We start from the raw sequence: 27,125 nt of genomic DNA on the forward strand, positions 1-27,125 counted from the left end.
TAAAGTGTATTGTTAGCTAGCTAGCTAACGTTAGCTGGCTGGCTTCCTAGCTGACGTTATGATTTGTTTCCAAGAGCCGTTTTCTTTTCTAGTTAGAGCCTTATGTTAGGCAGTGTTGGAACTTTGTTCATTGTTGTTAACTAGCTAACTTTAGCTGGCTGGCTCGTTAGCTAACATTACGTGACGTGCGTACAACACTCGTTGAATATGGCCGGTGTCAGTAAACGTCTACAAAAAAACCCAGAGCTGGTTAGGCTGTTTTCATGTTATCCAGAGGTAAACAAATCATCAGCCAGAGCATCAAGTGTACGCTCCGGTAGCGAAACGAGATGGGTGGGGCTAAATATTAAGGTGCTGAATGGGTGTAGGCAAAGAAGAGCTCTTCACTAGATACCAAAACATTAAAGCTGATTTTCTCAAAAGTGAGTTACTTTCCCATTGTTTGTCAAATGCAGTGTATGATATACAATTTTGTATCTCTGAGTCTCTGCTTTAATCCAATGTAAAAAAACAAAAAACAAAAACACCATTTCACATTTTGTTACATAAGACCAAATCCAGGTGGTGAGTCACAAATGCAATCATCAAAGAGAGTGATACCTGTTCTGACTCTGTCAGTCACTCAGTCAGAATAGAGAAATTGAAATGTGGCACGGTGATGTGGGCTGATGTGACTAAAATGCCAGGGCTGAATTTTTGTCCCAGTCCGCCCCTGGTTATAGATTACTTTAAAGCACTGGAAATCTGATTAAAATCATAACACATAATCATATCACATTGTACACTTGCGACCGACACTCCCCTCCCAGTTATCTCTGGCAAGTGCAAAGGCTGGTCTCACTGTCGAATCAGAGGCACGCAGCACTGAACATTTAGGAGGCTACCATGGACGTTCGTGGGATCCATAAATGGACTGTGCACTGCTCGCAACATCACCAGGTCTAATGTGTCCCTCCCAAGCGACACAATCGAAAGAATGCGGCTGCTTACTTACACAACTTTGTTCTGGTTTATCCTCAAATCAGGTATGTTACCCACGGGATTTGTTAACTGTAACTCTGCAAACCGTTTTGGAATGCAATGGATAGTCTACCTAAATTATGTGTAATACCAGATGATATGAGTCTAACTGGAGTAGGTATAGTATTAATAACGTGTTTTGTTTTACTAATTGTTTTAACGCTCTAACAATATTTGGAGAGGAATATAAGCTCAGGGTGGGTCATTGATGGTCAGTAGGTTACCCTGGTGCGCAAGCAATTTGGTTATTTTGAAAGGGGGGGGGAGTTGATAATAACATATTCGGCAGTTTTTACTTCTCTGTGATATTTCCTACTGCGTCTTTACGCACGGTTTGGCACTGTTGATGTGGGAACGCAAAATGATTATCTTTACACCAGTGTGTGGATGTCAAGAGAATGAGACAAGCATGCTTTCAGATGGAAACACTGTTCGAAACAATTTTGACTAAGGAGTGTATGCAACCGGTACCCGTTAGTGCTTATTGATGCCTATATTATGACACATCCCTTGTAGCATACTACACTTACCCGTTTGAGAATACTTCTTTTGATTAATTTGTGCCGAATGCTGCTGGAACAGGCTCCGGCACCTTTCCTGTTTGGACTGTTTCATTCCGGAACATATTTGGCCAGATCCAGTACCTCTCATGGCATGAAAAATAATCAAAAAAAAGATATACATGTATAAATAATAAAAGCGAACAAAGTTCATTTGAGTTGCCTCTTAATTAGGTATCCTAAAGACCCCGAGTTGATTCGGGTTGGGCCGGCTGCTCTTAAGGTTTGCGCAACATTGTAAGCTACAGTGCATTCGGAAAGTATAGAACTTGAATCTCGTTTCAGTTCTGAGAGACACAGACGCGCTTCTCACACAGCCACGGCCATGCGTTGGTATCAAACATACAGTGCATTCGGAAAGTATTCAGATCCCTTTACCTTTTCCACATTTGTTATGTTACAGCCTTATTCTAAAATGGATTAAATTGCCCCCCCTCATCCGTTTACACACAATACTCCATGACAAAGCAAAAACAGGGTTTTCGAAATTTTTGAAGAAAAAAACTGGGAGTTAAAAACGAAAATATCACATTTACATAAGTATTCAGACTCTTAGTAGTTTCTTGAAGCACCTTTGGCAGCAATTACAGCATTGAGTCTTCTTGGGTATGACGCTACAAGCTTGACACACATGTATTTGGGGAGTTTCTCCCATTCTTCTCTGCAGATCCTCTCAAGCTCTGTGAGGTTGGATGGGGAGCGTCGCTGCACAGCTATTTTCAGTTATCTCCAGAGATGTTCTTATCGGGTTCAAGTCCGAGCTTTGGCTGGGCCACTCAAGGATATTCAGAGACTTGTCCCGAAGCCACTCCAGGATTTTCTTGGCTGTTTGCTTAGGGTTGTTGTCCAGTTGGAAGGTGAACCTTCACCCCAGTCTGAGGTCCTGAATGCTTTTCATCAAGGATCTTTCTGTACTTTGCTCCGTTCATCTTTCCCTCGATCCGGACTAGTCTCCCATTCCCTGCCTCTGAAAAACATCCCCACAGCATGATGCTGCCACCACCATGCTTCACCATAGGGATGGTGCTAGATATCCTCCAGGCGTGACACTTGGCATTCAGGCCAAAGAGTTCAATCTTGATTTCATCAGACCAGAGAATCTTGTTTCTCATGATCTGAGAGTCTGTAGAGGCCTTTTGGAAAACTCCAAGTGGCTGTCATGTGCCTTTTACTGAGGAGTGGCTTCCGTCTGGCCACTCTACCATAAAGGCCTGATTGGTGGAGTACTGCAGAGATGGTTGTCCTTCTAGAAGGTTCTCCCATCTCCACATATGAACTCTGAAGGGAGCTCTGTCAGAGTGACCATCGGATTCTTGGTCACCTCCCTGACCAAAGCCCTTCTCCCACAATTTTAAGTTTGACTGGGCGGCCAGCTCTAGGAAGAGTCTTGGTTCTAAACTTCCTCCATTTAAGAATGATGGAGGCCACTGTTTTCTTTGAGGCACTTCAATGCTGCAGAAATTATTTGGTACCCTTCCTCAGATCTGTGCCTCGACACAATCCTGTCTCGGAGCTCTGTGGACAATTCCTTCGACCTCATGGCTTGGTTTTTGCTCTGACATGCACTGTCAAGTGTGGAACCTTATATAGTCAGGTATGTGCCGTTCCAAATCATGTCCAATTAATTGAATTTGCCACAGGTGGACTCCAATCAAGTTGTAGAAACATCTTAAAGATGATCAATGGAAACAGGATGCACCTGAGCTCAATTTCGAGTCTCATAGCAAAGGGTCTGAATACGTATGTAAATAAGGTATTTCGTTTTTTTTATTTGAAATGAATTTGCAAAAATGTATAAAAATCTGTTTTCACTTTGTCATTATGGGGTATTGTGTGTAGATTGATGAGGAAATACAATAATTTCATTAATTTTAGAATAAGGCTGTAACGTAACAAAATGTGGAAAAGTCAAGGGGTCTGAATACTTTCCGAATGCACTGTATGTTTGATACCAACGCATGGCCGTGGCTGTGTGAGAAGCGCGTCTGTGTCTCTCAGAACTGAAACGAGATTCACGTTCTATGATCTCTCTCCCTCGCTCTGCTCTGATAGACATGAATGAGCCGGCAACTCTCATCTCTTCAGCGTTACACGTCATCATTTATTTCCTTATAGAACAACACAATCTCACACTCAATTCGTTAAAATATGTACAAAAAGTATTTCAGCAGATGTTTTGCCTTTTTATGTGGTTTTGTGTCGCTTAATTCATGTGAAAATACACACATTTTTGTTCGACTTAATTTGTTGGAGAATACACACATTTTTGTGCGACTTCATTCATAGGAAAATGCATTTTTGGGGGGCAAACTGGAAAAAGCTTTTGAAAGTTATTGGAGCAATGCGTTTTGGGTAATGGTGTTCACAATGTTTTTTTTGTGTCCCACATTTATTTATATATAAATATATATAAAAAAAACGTGTTAACAACCCAATATTGTTAATCAACCAGGTCGTCACCGAAATACTTATAATAAAATAGTAGCCTTAAGTTTTTTAATTTATTATTCATGACAATGCTGTTTTCTGTGCTTGTTTTTTTCTTAATACTTTGGGATACTGGTGCTATGTCGGATTTATGAGGGTTGCCAATTTGGGGTTGCCAAAATGGGGTTATAGCTGTATTTGTCCGTTTTTTGGGGGGTATTGAGGAAGGTATTTGATTGGGGAAACGGGATACATTTCCATTATGGAAAATGTATTAATCAATAAATGTGGGGAAACAGAAGACCTGCAAAATAAATCTGTTTGGTTAAATTCCCCTAGTGCAACTGCATGGTATTTGCAATTATAACGAGTCTGGACAATGATCAATTAAGCCATATCAATGCAGTTAAACAGGTTAATGTAAAATAATGAATTATGTTTGCTTACACTAATGGCACTTCCAAGGCCATTTCATGATGATTATTACGGTCATGTCAATTATGTTATATACTTAGGCTATTGTAACAAGGCATATGCCAGCATTGTAGGCCTACTGCCTCCGCCCACAGGACTACTAGGCTTTCATGTCAACGGCTGTTAGATCTCACTTTGCCATGTATGAGCCCTGGTTAGAGTCCCTGTTGCAGTTTCTTCTGCTATATTGTTGGAAGCGTTGGGCTCACGTCCAGCTCACATCTGGTTAAGTGATCTAGTGGTGGGAAGCATTCTCTTTTTCAACATTGTGTTGGGTGTAATTACATTGATATATCTAGTGAACAATGGATAAGCAACAATAGGCATGATGGATACAAGTAGTCACTACAGGTGTCACGTCCTGACCAGGAAAAGGGGTCATTTGTCATTGTAGTATGGTCAGGGCGTGGCAGGGGGTGTGGATTTTGTGTGTTTTGGGGTTGGTTTGTTTCATGGGGATTTGTTCTAGTTTTCATTTTCTATGTTAATTTTCTATGTGTGCCCGAGTATGGTTTTCAATCAGAGGCAGGTGTCTTTCGTTGTCTCTGATTGGAAGCCATACTTAGGCAGCCTGTTTTTTCCTGTGGGTTGTGGGTGGTTGTTTTTCGTATAGTCTATGTTACCTTACGGAACTGTCGTTTGACGTTTTGTTATTTTTTGTTTAAGTGTTCACTTTATAAAATAAAAGAAGATGAGCACTCAACACGCTGTGCTTTGGTCTAATCCTTCTGACGCTTGTGACAACAGGTATGATGAAGCCTTACATCAAAGTTGCCTGAAGCGGAATGGAAAGTGCTATGCCCTGACCAGTTATTCGGAAGAAAATCCTCCGTGTCTAAACATTTACATAAGTTAACTTACCAGTATGGACCCAAAACAAAGTCATGATACACATTTGCAAACTACCTGTTGAAGGTGTTATTACAACCATGGTGTTCTTTTGTTACTGAAGCTTCTCATCTAATAACCTGGCAATGATCCAGATCATATGGGTCGACAAATAATGTAAGTGTGTTATTTAGCAAAACACAACTATACTTTTTTTTAGAATGCAAACCAGTAATATTAATCATTGTTGATCCATCCTGTTCTGATCTAATGAGATGGATGAAGGATTTCCTATGGCCTAGAATCGAGGCCTTTCCCAGTCATGACGGATGAAACTATGGCCCTCCTGGTTCTCATTGGCGAAGACTGAACTCAAGTTAGGGGTTATATGTCAGACTCTCCTTTACCACTTTACCCAGATGTTAAACCCCAGAGGAAATACACCCTTTTTAAGGTGATATAACTTGTAGTATTTTTATAGAGCTGTGAAACCCGTAGACGAATGGCTTGAGACTGAGCATATCTCACTGGAAATTGCTGCTGACATTGAACATAGCTTAAGCTTAGGGTATTTCATTCATTTCAGACTCGTATTCCACTATTCCCAACATATTATACCCCATAGGTTGCAAATAAACCCTTTTTAAGCTGATACAACTTGTATCATTATTATAGGGCAGTGAAACCAATAGCCGAAGGGCTTCAGACTAAGCATTTCTCACTGCAAATTGCTGCTTACATTGAACATAGCATAGGGTTAGCGTATTTAATTCATTTCAGACTCTCCTATACCACTATTTCCAACATCTTACACCCCATAGGTTGTAAATAAAAAACTGTAAACTGATATTACTTGTATCATTATTATAGTGCTGTGAAACCCATAGCCGAATGGCTTCAGACTGAGCATTTCTCACTGGAAATGTCAAGGGTGTGTATGGGAGGCGAAGTCAGGTGCAGGAGAGCAGAGTGTAGTGAACAGGCGCACTTTAATTCCGTTCCACAAAATACAGCACATAAAAACAATAACGTGCAAAAAACACGGAATATGGCAAAAGTAAAGCGGCCGACAATAATCCACATCACAAACAAACAATTACACACAAAGACATGGAGGGGAAACAGAGGAGTAAATACATGCAGTAATTATGGAATGAAAACCAGGTGTGTAATGGAACAAGACAAAACCAATGGAATATGAGAAATAGAGTGGAGATTGCTAGAAAGCCGGAGACGTCGATCGCCGAATGCCGCCCGAACAATGAGAGGAGCCAACATCGGTGGAAGTCGTGACAGGAAATGGCTGCTGACATTTCACATAGCTTAGGGTTAGGCTATTTCATTCATTTTAGACTCTCCTATGCCACTGTTCCCAACATCTTATACCCTATAGGTTGTAAATAAACCCTTTTCAAGCTGATATAACTTTTATCATTATTATAGGGCTGTGAAACCCGTAGCCGAATGGCTTCTGCCGTGACGTGACTACCATTAATGTGATGATGGCTATTTTATCAAATCTATTAACTATGTTAAATTATTACATGATTAAATTAATCACATAACAATTAACTCATTAGTAACTTGGGGCACCATGGAAAAAGTTTGCTTAACCTCTCATTTCTCACCAAAAAAATGTGTAATGTAGGCTCCACGAAATATGAAATGCGCTATTAAGAAAATCATGTAGGCCTACTGTTGACTACACAAAAACAGGGCTTTTCTAACTACAAGTTCACCAGTATCCCAAAGTGAAAACAAGCATAGAAAACAGTATTGGCATTCATTTAAAAAACAACAACAACGTAAGGCTGCTATTATATTATAATTATTTTGGGGACAAGCTGGTTGATCAAAAATATTGGGTTGTTGACACGTTTTTTTTGTATAAATAAATGTGGGACTTAAAAAAAGGCAGCCGAGAACACCATTGCCCATCATGCATTGCTCTAATCATTTTTATAACATTGTCCTGAAGTTTGCCCCCCAAAAATGTATTTTCCTATGAATGATGTCGCAAAAAAATGTGTGTCTTTTCCTACGAATTAAAATTTGTTTCTTTTCACACGAATTAAGCTACACAAAAATGCACGAAATCTGCAAAAATACTTTTTGTACATATTTGCACGAATTGAGTGTGAGACTGTTGTGCGTGTGAAGGGTTCTGGAGGAGCTGCAGCACCCCTGATAAATTGAAATACATTTGCCAAATGTATAGAGTTACTGTCTGTTCAGAAATAAATGAAATGATTTATAATAGATTACGACACCATGAGAAAGCATATAATTTAGCCAGAGACCATCAGCTTCTTAAAAAAAAATGTGGGCCTAGCTGTGGCGTGTAGCCCAATAACAAGGCATAGTCTACAGTTGGGAACGCGCGGCAAATCTGTCAGTGAACAAATACATACAAAACAGGCCTTTAGCAATATTTCAAATACAATCACGGGAAAACACAGGTTGGAAAGCAAATGGCTCCTGCTGAAGAGTCTCTAATCTGTCTGCTGTAGGCTACCAAAATATTTGATCAACTTTCAAATAGGCCTATTGTTTTATAAAGTAAAACGAGAGAGAGAGAGAGAGAGAGAGAGAGAGAGAGAGAGGCTTTTAGCACGACCACATCGGCCATCGCCAACGAGTGAGCTGCGCATCATTGGGTTAGTCAGTAAAGCTGGAAAGCATTTTTAGGACTATAATTTCCTCTTGATATTGTTGGCTACAATATGTGTCTGCACACACCTAGGCCTAGGCTATTGATGGATTCAACACAAGGCCGTTTTTATTGATCTCAGTATGTCAGTGTCAAGTAGCCTGTCATTTCCATAATTTGTGTGGTATTATGGTGCTTTCATGAGAACTGGGAACTCGGGAAAAACGAGGTTGAAACATGACGTCAGTGATCTTCATGTCAGAAAGTCGGAGCTCTAGAAAGAGGCCAGAGCTCCGGACTAGGAATTCCGTGTTGGATGACCGTTCAAAAGTACGTTTTCCCCAGAGTTCTCAGTTACCTTGAACACACTGTTCGCTGCTCTGGCACCCCAATGGTGGAACAAGCTCCCTCACGACGCCAGGACAGCGGAGTCAATCACCACCTTCCGGAGACACCTGAAACCCCACCTCTTTAAGGAATACCTGGGATAGGATAAAGTAATCCTTCTAACCCCCCCCCCCTTAAAAGATTTAGATGCACTATTGTAAAGTGGTTGTTCCACTGGATATCATAAGGTGAATGCACCAATTTGTAAGTCGCTCTGGATAAGAGCGTCTGCTAAATGACTTAAATGTAAATGTAAAATGCACTAAAGTCAGAAGTCTGAGATTTCCCAGTTACAAGTTCCCATGTTTTGAACAAGTCATTAAAAAAGATTATGCCAAAGTCTCCAGTCATGTACAATTATGTAGAATTGCATGAAATGCCTTTATAAAAGGCCACATTTTTCCCAAACCCTTGGCCACTAAAAATGTTCTCCATGTGTGCATCTTCTGTAAGTGCCTCTACTCTACAGCTCTATGCCACTACGCAAACGCAAGGATATGCATGCTATGCTTTACTATAAAGCTGATTTTTTTTCTTTCTCATGCGTTCCGGTACCTCAGAGCTCCCTATTTCACAACACTATCGTGCTTACATTTTGCTCCGGCACCTCCCGATTTACAAATTATGCACTGGGAATATATTATGTTTCGTAGCCTCATTATATTGCTTAACATTGAATGACATCAACATAATTTGTTTTGCTCACGTAATAGAGGGAGTTTAATGCTAATAGAACTCTCATGTGCTGCGTATCAAATGTTTCTCTGCCTGCCAAGAATGTCGTTTTTGATGTATCCCTGAAACCTGGTTTGACTGAATTAGTGTAACTTTCCCCTGGGTACCTGGAAAAAAACGCCCATGTATCCTGACATGGCAATTTCCCAACTGTCTGCCCTTATTAACAGTTTAAGATGTATGTTTACCAAAGCAGAACTCCAGGAAATGAGTGACATTTGGATGGGGCATACTGTTGCACACTGGATGATGGAGCAGTGCTCATTGTGCAGTCAACTTGTTCTCTTTACATTTTTATTTGAAACCCAGTCACTACTCAACTGTAGCTGGATGAAGTTGCTTGCTGTGGTCATAGTTTGGTAAATAAGGTGAATTAATTACATTTAGGTGAGTAAGCTACATTTAGATTTTTTCAGGTCCATTTTCAAGTTGAATAAGGTCTGACAGGGCTTTCTGATGCTCGTGTGATTTTTTGGGGGGACACAATGGCCTGTTAAGAAAAATGTTCTAATATCTGATGTTCTGTCAGGGGAGCACACTCTCCAACATGCACAATGCGTCAGGTGAATGTTTCATGTCTGCCGATGTCAAGTTACAGGGTTTTGGTGAATTACAAAACATATTTTATGATTATACTGTGACTTAACCACAGTAATTGCAGCTGCAGTTGTAACAGGAATCTTGTCATATTAGCCGATATCAAAATATTTTCAGAAGAAAAAAGGTGAAATGTGCCAAAGTGCAGGATTGGACTATAGTTGCAGAAGTAGTGACACATAAGGCTGAGATCCACATGAGTTAGTTATATAATTTGGACATGTCTGCACAGATATTTGTGAACTGTTCCATAGTTTTACCATACCATGCCTTACTGTATGTGTTCTTTGCACAGTATATTTCGTTGTCTATGGGTATACTAATGTCTTACTTTATACTTTTGTATTGTATTGTAATGGATTTTGAGTTCTTTAAAAAAAAAATATTCATACAGGTAAGTCAATTAGGAACAGATTTGCAATGGAAACCTGTGTTTTTCACGTATGTTGCAGGGCTGGCACTGCAGATCCAGTGTTATCAGTGTGAAGAGGTCACTCACAATGACTGCTCCACACCCGAGTTCATCGTCAACTGCACTGTCAACGTGCAAGACATGTGTCAGAAGGAGGTACTAGTGAAGGAAGACGGTAAGCCACATATGATATGAACTTACTTGACTTAAACCCTTCTACTCTGTGAGAAGCATATAGTAGGCCAATCTAGCCAAGAATAGTGCGTTTTATGTGTTTTGGTTGTTTGGTCTTGACGATTGTGTTGAGATCTTTCCACAAGGTGCCTTCTATCTGTAACATGTACAAACATAATACATAAATGGTTGGAGATTCATTCTGTGAATTTGAAAAAGACCTGAATGCATTCAAATGAACATGAAGGACTTTCCCCACTGGGCAAAGACATCAGTTCAACGTCTAGTTTTGAGTTACATTGGTTGAGATGTCAACTAACATGAATTTAACCAAAAATGTCACCCTGTCATTGAATATAGATAAACAATTGGGTGGAAAATTGGGTCATTGAATATAGGTAAACAATTGGGTGACTAAATTCCCTTATGTTGAGTACTTTTAGAAAATCCAGTCAGTTTTCCACGTTCATTCAACTTAATCACATTGAATTATTTGGAAATTATGTGGAAACAACAATGATTCAACAAATTTTGATCCTGTGGGTCTGACCTCAATCTGTCCACCTGAGCTGCTAGATAGCCTGCTAAACTTCTATAGTTTACTAGCTTCACAGATCTTGGATCAGCACAGCTTGAATTAGCCCATGTTTAGTCAATGGTTCTGATGACAGGCAAAATGCCTGCAGTGCACCCCCCTTCTTTAGAGGACAAAAGTAACTTAGTTTTTACATTTCTGTTGTTACTGTTTTTTTGTTACATATACAGTACCAGTTAAAAGTTTGGACACACCTACTCATTCAAGGTTTTTTTTTATTTTGACTATTTTCTACATTGTAGAACAATAGTGAAGACATAAAAACAATGAAATAACACATATGGAATCATGTAGTAACCTAAACAAATCAAAATATATGTTATATTTTAGATTCTTCAAAGTAGCAACCCTTTGCCTTCATGACAGCTTTGGACACTCTTGGCATTCAATCAACCAGCTTCACCTGCAATGCTTTTTCAACAGTCTTGAAGGAGTTCCCACATATGCTGAGCACTTGTTGGCTGCTTTTCCATTACTCTGCGGTGAGACTCATCCCAAACCATCTCAATGGGGTTGAGGTCGGGTGAATTTGGAGGCCAGGTCATCTGATGCAGCACTCCATCACTCTCCTTCTTGGTCAAATACCCCTTACACAGCCTGGAGGTGTGTTGTGTCATTGTACTGTTGAAAAACAAATTATAGTTCCACTAAGTGCAAACCAGATGGGATGGCGTATCACTGCAGAATACTGTGGTAGGCATGCTTGCTAAGTGTAACTTGAATTCTAAATAAATCACAGACAGTGTCACACACAAAGCATCCCCACACCATCACACCTCCTCCTCCATGCTTCATGTTGGGAACCACACATTCGGAGATCCTCCATTCACCTACTCTGCATTTCACAAAGACATGGCGGTTAGAACCAAAATCTCAAATTTGGACTCATCAGACCAAAGGTCAGATTTCCACCGGTCTAATGTCCATTGTTTATGTTTCTCAACCCAAGCAAGTCGCTTCTTCTTATTGGTGTCCTTTAGTAGTGGTTTCTTTGCAGCAATTCGACCATGAAGGCCTGATTCACGCAGTCTCCTCTAAACAGTTGATGTTAAGATGTATCTGTTACTTGAACTCTGTGAAGCATTTATTTGGGCTTCAATTTCTGAGGCTGCGAACTCTAATGAACTTATCCTCTGCAGCAGAGGTAACTCTGGGTCTTCCTTTCCTGTGGCAGTCCTCATGAGAGCCAGTTTCATCATAACGCTTGATGATTATTGCGACTGCAATAAAGTTCTTGAAATTTTCAGTATTGACTGACCTTCTTGTCTTAAGGTAATGATGGGACTGTACTTTTTCTTTGCTCATTTGAGCTGTTCTTGCCATAGTATGGACTTGATCTTTTACCAAATAGGGCTATCTTCTGTATACCACCTCTACCTTGTCACAACACAACTGATTGGCTCAAATGCACCAAGAAGGAAAGAAATTCCACAAATGAACTTTTAACAAGGCACACCTGTTATTTCAAATGCATCCTAGGTGACTACCTCATGAGGCTGGTTGAGAGAATGCCAAGACTGTGCAAAGCTGTCCTCAAGGCAAAGGGTTGGCTGCTCTGAAGATATAAAATAGATTTTGATTTGTTTAACACTTTTTTGGTTATTACTTGTCCTCTCGCTCAGTTGTGCACCGGGGCCTCCCACTCCTCTTTCTATTCTGGTTAGAGCCACTCCTCTTTCCAATCTGGTTAGAGCCAGTTGTGCGTATGGAACATTTCTGGGATGTTTTATTTCAGCTCATGAAACATGGGACCAACACTTTACTTGTTGCGTTTATATTTTTGTTAAGTATATATTACATGTACTAACAATAGTCTAGAAGAAAACAATCAACCATCATATTGGCTGCCTCATACTATTACTGGTTTACAGGAGTAGCTTGTATTTCAAAAAATGTCCCCTAAGCTGTCGGCCGAGTGCGGTGCGACTGAATACCATAGTGACAATTACTGACAATAATTCATTTTATCACATGGCTGCAGCTGTAATGGGCTATATTTTCAACTCATTCTGCACAATTTATAAGCCTGATTGTCCATAATCTATGAACCATAACTTTCAAATCCTACATTGGGCTTTACACATGACCACCTAAATGGAAGAGACGAATTGGACCGAAAAAGAAGTGAAAAAGGGCCCAAGGCCGATGTGCATCAAAAACAGTAGATCTGCGTATTTCTGTTGTTGTTAATATAGGTCCTAGCCTGTCATTTCTTCATGAAGGCCTACTGAAAACGTGGGTGAGCTGAAGTGCACTTATATTTGCCCTTACATAAGGACTCTACTTCCAATCCATCAGTGTCCCATTTGCCTATTCATTCGAAACACATCTGCTGTGAGTTGCAGAAATAAGCTACCGCTTATAGTAGTAGCCTAATCAATAACTTGCAACACAATATCACAGCTAAAAATACAATTCTCTTTCATTACTCAACATAGGCCAAATAGATGACTGGCCCCATTCAGTTGAAGTCGGAAGTTTACATACACCTTAGCCAAATAGATTTAAACTCAGTTTTTCACAATGTCTGACATTTAATACTAGTAACTATTCCCTGTCTTAGGTCAGGTAGGATCACCACTTTATTTTAAAAATGTGAAATGTCAGAATAATAGTAGAGAGAATGATTTATTTCAGCTTTTATTTATTTCATCACATTCCCAGTGTTTCAGAAGTTTACATACACTCAATTAGTATTTGGTAGCAATGCCTTTACATTGTTTAACTTGGGTCAAATGTTTCGGGTAGCCTTCCACAAGCTTCCCACAATAAGTTGGGTGAATGTTGGCCCATTCCTTCTGACAGAACTGGTGTAACTGAGTCAGGTTTGTAGGCCTCCTTGCTCGCACACACTTTTTCATTTCAGCCCACACATTTTCTATAGGATTGAGGTCAAGGCTTTGTGATGGCCACTCCAATACCTTGACTTTGTTGTCCTTAAGCCATTTTGTCACAACTTTGGAAGTATGCTTGGGGTCATTGTCCATTTAGAAGACCCATTTGTGACCAAGCTTTAACTTCCTGACTAATGTCTTGAGATGTTGCTTCAATATATCCACATAATTTTCCTTTCTCATGATGCCATCTATTTTGTGAAGTGCACAAGTCCCTCCTGCAGCGAAGCACCCCCACAACATGATGCTGCCACCCCCGTGCTTCACAGTTGGGATGGTGTTCTTCGGCTTGCAAGCCTCCCCATTTTTCCTCCAAACATAACGATGGTCACTATGGCCAAACAGTTCTATTTTTGTTTCATCAGACCAGAGGACATTTCTCCAAAAAGTACGATCTTCGTCCCCATGTGCAGTTGCAAACCGTAGTCTGGCATTTTTATGGTGGTTTTGGAGCAGTGGCTTCTTCCTAGCTGAGCGGCCTTTCAGGTTATGTCGACATAGGACTCAATTTAGTATGGATATACAGTTGAAGTCGGAAGTTTACATACAGTTAGGTTGGAGTCATTAAACTCGTTTTTCAACCACTCTAGAAATGTCTTGTCAACAAACTATAGTTTTGGATAGTCGGTTAGGACATCTACTTTGTGCATGACACAAGTAATTTTTCCAACAATTGTTTACAGACAGATTATTTCACTTATAATTCACTATATCATAATTCCAGTGGGTCAGAAGTTTACATACACTAAGTTGACTGTGCCTTTAAACAGCTTGGAAAATTACAGAAAATTATGTAATGGATTTAGAAGCTTCTGATATGCTAATTGAAAAAATGTCAGTCAATTGGAGGTGTACCTGTGGATGTATTTCAAGGCCTACCTTTAACCTCAGTGCCTCTTTGCCTGTCATCATGGTAAAGTTAAAGAAATCTGCCAAGACCTCAGAAAGAAAATTGTAGACCTCCACAAGTCTGGTTCATCCTTGGGAACAATTTCCAAACGCTTGAAGGTACCACGTTCTATCTCCTAGAGATAAACATACTTTTGTGCGAAAAGTGCAAATCAATCCCAGAACACCAGCAAAGGACCTTGTGAAGATACTGGAGGAAACAGGTATAAAAAGTATCTATATCCACAGTAAAACAAGGCCTATATCAATATAACCTGAAAGGCCACTCAGCAAGGAAGAAGCCACTGCTCCAAACCGCCCTAAAAATCCAGAATACGGTTTGCAACTGCACATGGGTGTCACGCTCTGACCTAAGAGAGCTGTTTTTTCTCTGTTTAGTTAGGTCAGGGTGTGATATGGGTGGGCATTCTACGTTTTTTGTTTCTATGTTTAGTTCTTGTTCTTCTATTTCTATGTTGGAGTTTTGGGATGATCTCCAATTAGAGGCAGCTGGTTCGCGTTGTCTCTAATTGGAGATCATATTTAAGTTGGGGGTTTTTTCTATGGTGTTTTGTGGGTAGTTGTTCTCCGTTTAGTTGTATGTTGCCTGACGGAACTGTTTGCTGTCGTTTTGTTTCTTTGTAAAGTGTTTCGTTTTTTCATTAAAGAATAATTATGAGCACTCAACACGCCGCGCCTTGGTCCCCCCTTTACAATGGGGACAAAGATCTTACTTTTTGGAGAAATATCCTCTGGTCTGATTAAAACAAAAATAGAACTGTTTGGCCATAATGACCATCGATATGTTTGGAGGAAAAAGGGGGAGGCAAGCCGAAGAACAACATTCCTACCGTGAAGCACGGGGTAGCAGAATCATGTTGTGGGGGTGCTTTCATGACGTAGGAAAATATATTGAATATATTGAAGCAACATCTCAAGACATCAGTCAGGAAGTTAAAGCTTGGTCGCAAATGGGTCTTCCAAATGGACAATGACCCCAAGCATACTTCCAAAGTTGTGGGAAAATGGCTTAAGGACAACAAAGTCAAGGTATTGGAGTGGCCATCACAAAGCCTTGACCTCAATCCTATAGAAAATGTGTGGGCAGAACTGAAAAAGTGTGTGCGAGCAAGGAGGCCTACAAACCTGACTCAATTACACCAGCTCTATCAGGAGGAATGGGCCAACATTCACCCAACTTATTGTGGGAAGCTTGTGGAAGGCTACCCAAAATGTTTGACCCACTGGGAATGTGATGAAAGAAATAAAAGCTGAAACAAATCCTTCTCTCTAGTATTATTCTGACATTTCACATTCTTAAAATAAAGTGGTGATCCTAACTGACATAAGACAGGGAATTTGTACTAGGATTAAATGTCAGGAATTGTGAAAAACTGAGTATAAATGTATTTGGCTAAGGTATATGTAAACTTCCGACTTCAACTGTAGATCATTTTGTACCTGTTTCCTCCAGCATCTTCACAAGGTCCTATGCTGTTGTTCTGGGATTGATTTGCACTTTTACGCACAAAAGTACGTTCATCTCTAGGAGACAGAACACATCTTCTTCCTGAGCGGCATGATGGCTGCGTGGTCCCATGGTGTTTATACTTGCGTACATTGGTTGTACAGATGAACGTGGTACCTTCGGGCATTTGGAAATTGCTCCCAAGAATGAACCAGACCTTTGGAGGTCTACAATTTTTTTTCTGAGGTCTTGACTGATTTCTTTTGATTTTCCCATGATGTCAAGCAAAGAGGCACTGAGTTTGAAGGTAGGCCTTGAAATACATCCACAGGTACACCTCCAATTGACTGAAATTATGTCAATTAGCCTATCAAAAGCGTCTAAAGCCATGACATCATTTTCTGGAATTTTCAACTTAGTGTATGTAAACTTCTGACCCACTGGAATTGTGATACAGTGAATTATAAGTGAAATAATCTTTCTGTAAACAATTGTTGGGAAAATTACTTGTGTCATGCACAAAGTAGATGTCCTACCGACTTGCCAAAACTATAGTTTGTTAACAAGAAATTTGTGGAGTGGTTGAAAAACGAGTTTGAATCACTCCAACCTAAGTGTTTGTAAACTTCCGACTTCAACTGTATATCAATAGACTGACTATATTTGCTGTATTGTCATCCGCATCAATAGCCAGCCTACTGATTTGCCCCGCTGATAGCGCCCTTAATGAAGTGGCATTCAGTCCTATATCATTTAAGTGCATTTTCATCCAGACAAAAAATGCAGTAATAATAGTAGTAATAATAATAATAATAATAATAATTGTCACTCGTGGACGATTATAGTTTCACATATCCACAGTTTACCAAACTGTATTGATTTAGGGAGATAAGGGGTGGGAACAGCCCCCAAGAGCACAAAGGGAGCGCAAAGGGTGAGAGAGAGAGAGAGATAGAGAAAAAGTAGTATGTAATGTTGTGTATGCCTAATTGGGAATTACTGGCTCAGCATTGCATGGTTACTCACAACCAGGTCGTTATCTTGGAGTCCCTGAAGAGTTGTTTGTTAATGTACAACTTGTCCAACACCAGGCGCACTTTCTGGCCCTGTGCCCTGTGGTGTTTAAGTATAGGCTATGGTAAGCGCATCCTATCCATGATCTCGCCAGAATATTTCTCATTGATAGAGAACGTTGTTCCGTCAGTTCCCTTCCTCTTTCCAGCACTCATTTTGTAATGGGTCAACCTGGCCACAATAGGTCTCGGTTTGTTGGGAACTTTCCTTCCAAAACTGTGTGCCCTTTTGTAATCCACCTTAGCAACCTGTTCCTCCATCATCCTGAGTTGTTCCACATACCACGTCATATCCCTTGTGTATTCACCAGTGCAGTATTAATCAGCATTCAAAATCATAGTCAGTTAGCCAGAATAATTGTGATGAAGGTGAAATTATAACATTAAATCATTCAGCGGAGCTATTATGTCCAAGTCAGAATTGTACACCCAACTAATTTACATAAAACCCTTTCAATATTTAAAAATAACAAGTAGTGAGGAGAAGGTAAAGCATGTTAAACAGTGATAATAAATAATTTGCCTAACTGTTGCAAGTAGAACATCTCATTTGTGTATCACGTGGCTCCAATACTCTGACTGAGTATTAAAAACCTTCGATAAAAATTGTAGTTGAAAATCCTTGCATGTAAAAATATCTGTTGAAGTTGAAGACTTCCGTAACATGAGCCATTTTAACATGGATTTACTTCAGAAATTAAACCACAGAGACAAATTAACTGGTTATAGTGCATTCAATGTGTTTTGTGAACATTATCTTCTTCAGTGTCACGACTTCCACCAAAGTCGGTTCCTCTCCTTGTTCGGGCGGCGTTCGGCGGTCGGCGTCACCGGTCTTCTAGCCATCGTCGATCCCCTTTTAATTTTCCATTTGTTTTGTCTTGTTTTCCTACACACCTGGTTCTCATTTCCTTCATTAAGTGTTGTGTATTTAACCCTCTGTTTCCCCCCATGTCTTTGTGTGGAATTGTTTGTTGTAAGTGCTTGTGCACATGTTTACTGGTGCGCGTCGGGTTTTGTACCCATGTTGGTTTTGAAATTAAACTGCTCCGGCTATTACCTAGTTCTGCTCTCCTGCGTCTGACTTCACTGCCACCAGTTACGCACCCCTTTACATTCAGGCAAGGCAAACCAGATAGTCTTTTAACGCAACTTTTTATCTATTTATTATTTGACCCCTTCAAATCAAATTGTTGTGGTCACATACATGTGATTAGCAGATGTTATTGCGGGTGTAGTGAAATGCTTGTGCTTCTAGCTCTGACAGTGCAGTAATATCTAACAAGTAATATCTAACAAATTACACAACATATACCCAATACACACAAATCTAAGTAGGAATGAATTAAGACTATATACATATTGACGAGCGATGTCAGAGCGGAACGGACTAAGATACAGTATATACATATGAGATGAGTAATGAGTAATGCAAGATATGTTAACATTATTAAGTGACTAAGATACCGTAGAATAGTATAGAATACAGTATATACATATGAGATGAGTATTGCCAGATGTAAACCTTATTAAAGTGACTAGTATTTCCATTTATTAAAGTGGCCTGTGATTTCTAGTCTATGTCTATAGGCAGCATCCTCTAATGTGCTAGTGATGGCTGTTTAACAGTCTGATGGCCTTGAGATAGAAGCTGTTTTTCAGTCTCTCGGTCCCAGCTTTGATGCACCTGCACTGACCTCGCCTTCTGGATGATAGCGGGGTGAACAGGCAGTGGCTCGGGTGGTTGATGTCCTTGATGATCTTATTGGCCTTCCTGTGACATCGGGTGGTGTTGGTGTCCTGGAGGGCGCGTAGTTTGCCCCCGGTAATGCGTTGGGCAGATCGCACGGGCAGTGCAGTTGCCGTACCAGGCGGTGATACAAGCCGACAGGATGCATCTGTAAAAGTTGGTGAGGGTTTTAGGTGACAAGCCAAATGTCTTTAGCCTTCTGAGATTGAAGAGGCTCTGTTGCGCCATTCTTCATCACACTGTCTGTGTGGGTGGTCCATTTCAGTTTGTAAGTGGTGTGTACGCCAAGGAACTTGAAGCTTTCCATAATCTCCACTGCAGTCCCGCCGATGTAGATAGGGGGTGCACCTTCTGCTGTTTCTTGAAGTCCACGAACCTATTTAGCCACTTCACCTATCTGTGTACAAAGTAATTTACTGTACAACATAAATATCTGGTCATGGTCCCAGTCTTATGATCCACCTTTGATAGTGTTGGAGTCATCTTTCCTATGGGTCTATTGTCCTTGTACGTTGTTTGTTTCTTCCTGGTGTTTGGATTGTCTTCATAACGGGTCAGTTTCTTAGCACTGGGCCTGCTTTGTTATCACACTTCTTGAAATTGGGGATTTCTTTTTGGGGGCCATTTTTCCTTCCAGATAAGCAAATACAATAAGCCCCTGTCTTTCAAAGCATTACATGTGATTCAAGATCCAAAGGGCATGGACGTTGTACTGTGGAGTCGAAAGCACGTTAATAAAATGTCCACATGAATGTACATGTACATTTATGCTTTTATCTCACTGCGTTGTCATTATCGACTCCTTTGACATGCTTAAGTCTTATCAGTGTTTGAAATATAACTGATACTTTTCCATTTTGATTGACTCTATGCGGCCACATTCATTAAAAACCACAATGAGAGTCTATTTGATTGAGGTAAGTACACTGCTCTGCTTCCTAGAAAGATAGAGGTGCCTGTGTCTGACGTGCGCGTTCTAACTGAGAGATTAAGGCCTAGATCCCAAGCCATGTACTCCATGTCTGCTTCCATCAAACTATACAACTTCTTTACAGCCAAGTGGCTGGTGGCAGAACAATGGAGTTTCTGTGAACATCACCCAAAAGAGCCATCTACGAAGAAAATCCATCTGACAAAAAAATCTGCACTTCACATTTAAATGATGGCCATTATTCAGCCATGCTCCGAGGGACAGAACCGCCTACTCCCTCCCTCCCTCATCATCATCCCCCTCAGATTATTTCTTGAGAAATGACAGGGTGTGTTGCGGTTTCACTTGGCTAGAGTGCTCTGCTTTCCCACACTCCCCTGGCTGGGATGATGATGATTGCTTGTCTCTGCTTGGTTGCAGTTCATTTCAATGGCTGCTTGCTCTTTTGTGGAGTGCTTCAGCAAAACCAGCGTGGCCTACTTGAGGACTCCAGTTGCTGAGAAATTGCCTCTCCCCTGTGTAGATGCTGTCATTAAGAATATATAATCGCTAACCGTCATTATGTTGGCAGCCATCTTATAATAGATGGTAAATAATTCAGTGTAATATACAAACAAAAATACAATTGCTTACAATTGGAAATCATGCAATGAACATAATATTGATGGATGCTGCCTGTCTCTGTCAGAATGGGCATATTGTTAGTTGTGGTTCCACACAGAATGCTCATATAGTGGGACATTTATAGATTTTTTTTGGACAGGCAGCAGGTACCCTAGCAGTTAAGAGTGTTGGGCCAGTAACCGAAAGGTCACTGGTTCAAATCCCAGAGCAGACTAGGTGAAAAATCTGCTGATGTGCCCTTGAGCAAGCACTTAACCCTAATTGCTCCTCTAAGTTGCTTTGGATAAGAGCGTCTGCCAAATGACATAAAAATGTACATCTTAATGAAGTGTACAACAGTACTAAATATAGTTACATTGAAATAATTCCTGACAACTATTCAGAGCTGTAGGCTACAGGTTTATTTATGTGGTCCATGAATGACTTTTGATATGGTCAATTTAACCATGGCCTCATCCACATGCAGTAAAAGTAACATGACATGACACATGAGCATGTCAACACCTTCATAAAATATTATTCGATCTACATGATAAACAGCAGTAACATAAATTACGACTGTTTCATATAAATGTTTTATGGCATACATACATACAGATAAGTGATATGCTTACGGTTGCCTTACCTGGTGTGTGTCTGTCACTTTTGCAGTTTATCTATTTTAAGGGATCTGTTCATTCTATTGTCACTTGTTAACTGGCAAAGGCAGAGTGCTAATCGCAGCTTTGATGACAAGACAAAATAAGTGTCATGATTCCGTTTAGATGGCTGAACGACAGTCTGAATACCAAGCAATAGCGTTGAGTCACTTATTATTTGGGGCTTTGCAGGTGGTACTGGTATCCATAGACTGGACAGTAAATAATGCGTCACAAGCCATGCAGACAAACACGCAACGGTGGTGCTTTGAAAGATTTGCTCCATTCAATAAAATATCACAAGTATTAAAGTTCAATATAATATGTATTGCATGGGAAAGAACAATAGGCAATCAGAACAATAGGCAATCAGAACAATAGGCAATTACTTAACAGGAGGCATTTTAGTCTACAATACCTTAAATAGTAAACACAAATATAGAAGTGTTGGTCCTCATAGGTTCTGTTAACCGCTCCAAGAAAATTCTTAACGAGTAATGCACAAAAGCTGAGGTCACCTTGTTGATATTTATGTCTTTAGGGAAGCATACACCGAGTATACAAAACATTAAGAACACCTGCAAGTTCCATGACATAGACTGACCAGGTGAATTCAGGTGAGACAGTTGAGACATGGATTGTGTATGTTTGCCATTCAGAGGGTGAATGACAAAAGACAAGACAAAAGATTGAAGTGCCTTTGAATGGTAGTAGGTGCAAGGCGCACCGGTTTGTGTCAAGAACTGCAACGCTGACTGTTTTTTCACACTCAACAGTTTCCCGTGTGTATCAAGAATGGTCCACTGCTCAAAGGACATCCAGCCAACTTGACACAACTGTGGGAAGCATTGGAGTCAACATGGGCCAGCATCCCTGTGGAACGCTTTCAACACCTTGTAGAGTCCATGCCTCGACGAATTGAGGCTGTTCTGAGGGTAACAAATAAGAGTTGCAACTCCATATTAGGAAGGTGTTCCTGAAGTTTGGTATACTCAGTGTACATCTGCAGTTTGGCATTTATTGTCATGATTCATGTACAGTTCTGCAGAGTGGTCATTATAACTGGCACATCCACAAAGTCATACAAATCAGATTTTAAACCTAACTCTAACCTTAACCACTCTGCTCACCTTATGCCTAACCCTAACCTTAAATGAAGACCATAAAGAAACTTTTTGTTTTCCTAAATGTTTACGATAGTAGCCTATTTTGACTTTTCAACTGGACAATGTAGTGGAAAACGCTCAGCTCTGCCTCTAGGACAAGTTTCATGGCAATAAACATCAACCTGCCATACGTCCTACAATTTACTATGCACTATGCACTTTATCCAACTGAGAAAGTTAGACTATTTGTGCCATTATGAAATCGTAGACTCCCAGACAGAGCATGGACTAGCTTCTTACGACTCCAACAGCGTCATTAAGTTTGCCGATGACACAACAGTGGTTGATCACCGACAACGACGAGACAGCCAATAGGGAGGAGGTCAGAGACCTGGCAATGTGGTGCCAGGACAACAACCTTTCCCTCAACATGATCAAGACAAAGTAGATGATTGTGGACTACAGGAAACAGAAGAATAAGCACACCCCCATTCTCATCAACGGGGCTGTAGTGGAGCAGGTTGAGAGCTTCAAGTTCCTTGGTGTCCACATCACCAACAAACTAACATGGTCCAAACACCAAGACAGTCGTGAAGAGGGCATGACAAAACCTATTCCCCTTCAGGAGACTGAAAAGATTTGGCATGGGTCCTCAGATCCCCAAAAGGTTCTACAGCTGCACTATCGAGAGCATCCTGACTGGTTGCATCACTGCCTGGTATGGCAACTGCTCGGCCTCCAAACCGCAAAGCACTACAGAGGGTAGAGCGAACGGCCCAGTACATCACTGGGGCCAAGCTTCCTGCCATCCAGGACCTCTGTACCAGGCGGAGGCAGAGGAAGGACCTAAAAATTGTCAAAGACTCCAGCCACCCTAGTCATAGACTGTTCTCTCTGCTACCGCATGATAAGCGGTACAGGAGCGCCAAGTCAAGGTCCAAGAGGCTTCTAAACAGCTTCTACCCCCAAGCCATAAGACTCCTGAACATGTAATCAAATGGCTACCCAGACTATTTGCATTGCCCCTCCCCCTCTTTCACACCGCTGCTGCTCTCTGTTGTTTTCATCTATGCATAGTCACTTTAATAACTACCTACATGTACATATTACCTCAACTAACCAGTGCCCCTGCACATTGACTCTGTACCGGTACCCCCTTGTATATAGTCTCGCTATTGTTATTTTACTGCTGCTCTTTAATTACTTGTTACTTTTATTTCTTATTCTTATACGTATTTTTTTAAACTGCATTGTTGGTTAGGTGCTCGTAAGTAGGCATTTCACTGTAAGGTCTACACTTGTTGTATTCGGCGCATGTGACTAATAAAATTTGATTTGATTTTAAATGTAATGCCCTATTTTGCAGCTTATCTAAATTTGGCATTACTATTCAGAAGAGTTAATTTACTGTATGTCAGAAAGGAATTCAAATGCAGTTAGTCACGGGGCGTTAAGCCCACACTTCCTTTATATTGTAAAGATTTTAAATGATTATTGAAGTTATCCCTGTGGTAATGTAAGCACAGTACATGTGTAATTTGGTCAGGTTGAGATTTGGAATAATGTGTCCTTGTGAAGGTTTTCGATAGAGTTATTTGATCATTCCATTGAATCACTGGGGTACTAGCCAATGGAAAGCCCTTATATTGCAAAGACTTTAAATTATTATTGAAGTTATCCCTGTGGTAATGTGAGCACAGTACATTTGTAATTTGGTTAGGTTGAGATTTGTAATAATGTGATTAACAGTTATGGGGTACCAATGTTGGAATGTTTTTGATCAACCAATACTTTAATTTGATGTGAAGTTGGCTTTTATGTTACTGTACAGCCTCTAAATATATTTTATATTCAACGTCATACATATTTATGACTTGCGTGTTGCATGATTGAAGTAAACATACTGGTTTGTAAGTAAAATATTACATTTTCAGCACATTAATATGTTCCCTAAATGTGGTAGGCCTATGGCTTTTAAGACTTCCATATTAGTTACATTGTAACAAGTAAGCTCAGTCAAATTCAGCTACAATATTATTTGAAGCCAGCTCTGGGATCATGAAGGACATGAGAATAACAAAGGAAGATTATCAGGACACCAATAATGTAGTCCACCAATTTGTTTCCACCATTCCATAAGTTATGATATTGTCATGCCTACTCCCGCTCCCATTCTCTGGCGCTCGACAGCGCCAGGCGGCCCATCATTACGCACACCTGTCACCATCATTACGCACATCAGCGCTTCATTGGACTCACCTGGACTCCATTACTTATTGATTGCCTCCCCTATATCTGTCTATTTCTCAGTTTCATCCCTGTGTCAGCATTAATGTTGTTTCGTTCCCCATGTCCAGACGCTGCCCTTGTTTTGCTTCATTTCGGTTATTTATTACATTTTCACTCCCTGTAGTTGCTTCTCATCTCCCAGCGTCTGTCCTCACAGAATGCTGACACCACAATTTGAAGCATCAGGGAGTATTGTTTTGGTTGGTGGCATCGGGTCCGGGGCCGCTGCCGAAGGAACCAGGGGTGCCTCAGCTGGCTCGTCGGGCTTCCATGCCTTAGCTGGCTCGAGATGTTTCCTTGGCTCGGCAGGCTCCTACACCACGTCATGCCTCAGCCGGTTTGCCAGGCTCCCACGCCTCAGCCGGCTCATCGGACTTCCACGCCTCAACCAGCTCGTCGGACTCCCACGCCTCAACTGGTTTGTCGGGCTCCCACGCCTCAGCTGGCTCGTCGGGCTCTCACACCTCAGCTGGCTCGTTGGGCTCCCACGCCTCAGCCGTCTCGTCGGGTTCCCATGCCTCAGCCAGCCATCAGGCTCACCCATGTGGGACGCCGGGGGGGGGGGGGAACTGCCATGCCTGCACCCGCTCTCCCTCTCTGGCACTCGAGGGCGCCAGGCGGCCCAACATTACGCACACCTGTCACCATCATTACGCGCATCAGCGCTTCATTGGACTCACCTGGACTCCATCACTTATTGATTGCCTCCCCTATGTCTGTCTATTCGTCAGTTTCATCCCCGTGTCAGCATTAATGTAGTTTTGTTCCCCCTGTCCAGACGCTGTCCTTGTTTGTTTCATGTCGGTTATTTATAAAATGTTGAGGCAGTTTGGAAAAGTCTGTATGGCTTAAGCGGAAGGCGCATCGATGGTACTGTACACCCAGGGATAAAGTCAGTCTGTCAGACAGGCCAGGAGCTCTTCATCAAGGCCCATCGCTTAGTCAGACATTCCCAATTCCTCCATAGTAGCAGCTGCTCCGTAGGTAGCTGATCTTCCATTGCCTACAGTGTAGCACCTACCTGGGTGATGCTTCGGCTGCAGTAAAGCGCAAGAAATCAACCACCCATCAGCAGTGGTCAGGAAGAGTCCCTCAGCCTCTCTGACACCTTAGACACCACAGTCTCCACCTTCCAATCGGCAGGTGAAACAAAAAAGCCGGAGCTGCTGCTGGATTATTTAAATGCAACATTAACCATCCAGCTAGCTAGCTAGCTAGCCAAGGCAAACAAACTGATTGAACAATTCCTCTAACTTTGAGATTGAAGACCACCATGTTTATGTGATCAAAACATTTTAAAAAATGTAACAAAACACACTTAAAAAGTGTTAAAATATTTACAAAATGTACAGGAGCTCTCTGCCTAGGCGACCTCACGTCATCATGGCAAACACGGAAAGCACCATCAAATTTATCATGTTGATTAAATTGACTAAATTTACTGAATTATGTATTTTCAGTCTATCCTTACCACCCCCTCAAGCCAGGCTTGTAGGTGAGAATATGTCTATGTCTGGCTACATAAGACTAACCCAACTCAAAGTGACTTAGATACACCTTCCATGGACATGTGACTGTCCCAAAATGGACACTGTACTTACAGGATGTGAACCTGCAAAACTCAGCAGTGCACTCTGAAGATGGTTGTTCTCCCTTCAAGGCTTAAAGCTGGAATCCTTAATGGTGAAACTGCCATGTCCGTTTGGGATATTATATCAGCATAGAAGTTACTTAAAAAATAACAAACACATTTTTTTTTCCGTCGGACATCATTTCACCTAAGATAGAACAACAGAATATGTACTGCATTTTTTTTCACATTTCTTGACCCACCACCTCCATTTAGTCCACATAACAACAACAATAACAAAGGGCAGGGACGGACAGCGTCGCTGTTTCCCGTAATGCGGATTCAATATTTAATAGCCAGCCATTTGCCCAGAGGGTAAATATCTGTCTTCAGGGCGATGGCGAGGTAACTGCAGTAGTGCTCATCAGTGAACTTTGCTATTTCAACACCTGCTCAAACTTTTGTCAAAATCCCTTAATTACATAAATTAATCATTTATTTGAAAGTTTGAGTTGGATATTGTGCTTGTTGTATACTGTAGACACTGATTTTTGCAGCCTTGTCCATTATAATTGGCCGATCAATGTGTGTTTAGGTTCAGTGACGCGTCTGGTCCAAGAGATGATGAAGCCTTATAAGCCATAGTTGGGAACACAACTGCATTTGGTTTAACTACTGAATGTGCCCTCCTCTCTTATTCATTCCTATACAGACTGTATATCTTGATGACAGATTTATATTGGCTATAATGTAATACAATAGAATTAATGGCATCTAATTTCAATGCTTTGTCGTGTTTGATACAGTATAAAACTGATAGTAAACTGTTGAAAGTGTAAAATATAGCCTTCATCAGAAAGATACGTATTTACACAGAGTGGTCCTTCAAGGATATCTCGCAAAGGATGACTCAGTAGGGGCGTCAAACGTTCAGGATGCTGCACACACACTATGGAGGCTCTAGTCTAAAAGCACCCGGTTAAATAGTGTTTGACAGCATTTTTTAAATGGTTAAATTAGTTTAAAATTGTTGCA

At 40.9% G+C, this 27,125-nt stretch overlaps 1 protein-coding gene across 1 annotated transcript in view; it reads left to right on the forward strand.

Moving 5' to 3' along the window:
- The first annotated feature begins 793 nt into the window (after positions 1 to 793).
- LOC115160633 (ly6/PLAUR domain-containing protein 1-like) overlaps positions 794 to 27,125 on the forward strand; it is a 39,627-nt gene continuing 13,295 nt past the window's right edge. Inside the window, exons 1-2 of the mRNA XM_029710854.1 lie at positions 794 to 1,025; positions 10,131 to 10,265. Of these exons, the coding sequence (XP_029566714.1) occupies positions 977 to 1,025; positions 10,131 to 10,265 (184 nt within the window). The 5' untranslated portion in view covers positions 794 to 976. The remainder of the gene's footprint in view (positions 1,026 to 10,130; positions 10,266 to 27,125) is intronic.

Source organism: Salmo trutta, chromosome 24 (assembly GCF_901001165.1).
Source record: "Salmo trutta chromosome 24, fSalTru1.1, whole genome shotgun sequence".
NCBI lineage: Eukaryota > Metazoa > Chordata > Actinopteri > Salmoniformes > Salmonidae > Salmo > Salmo trutta.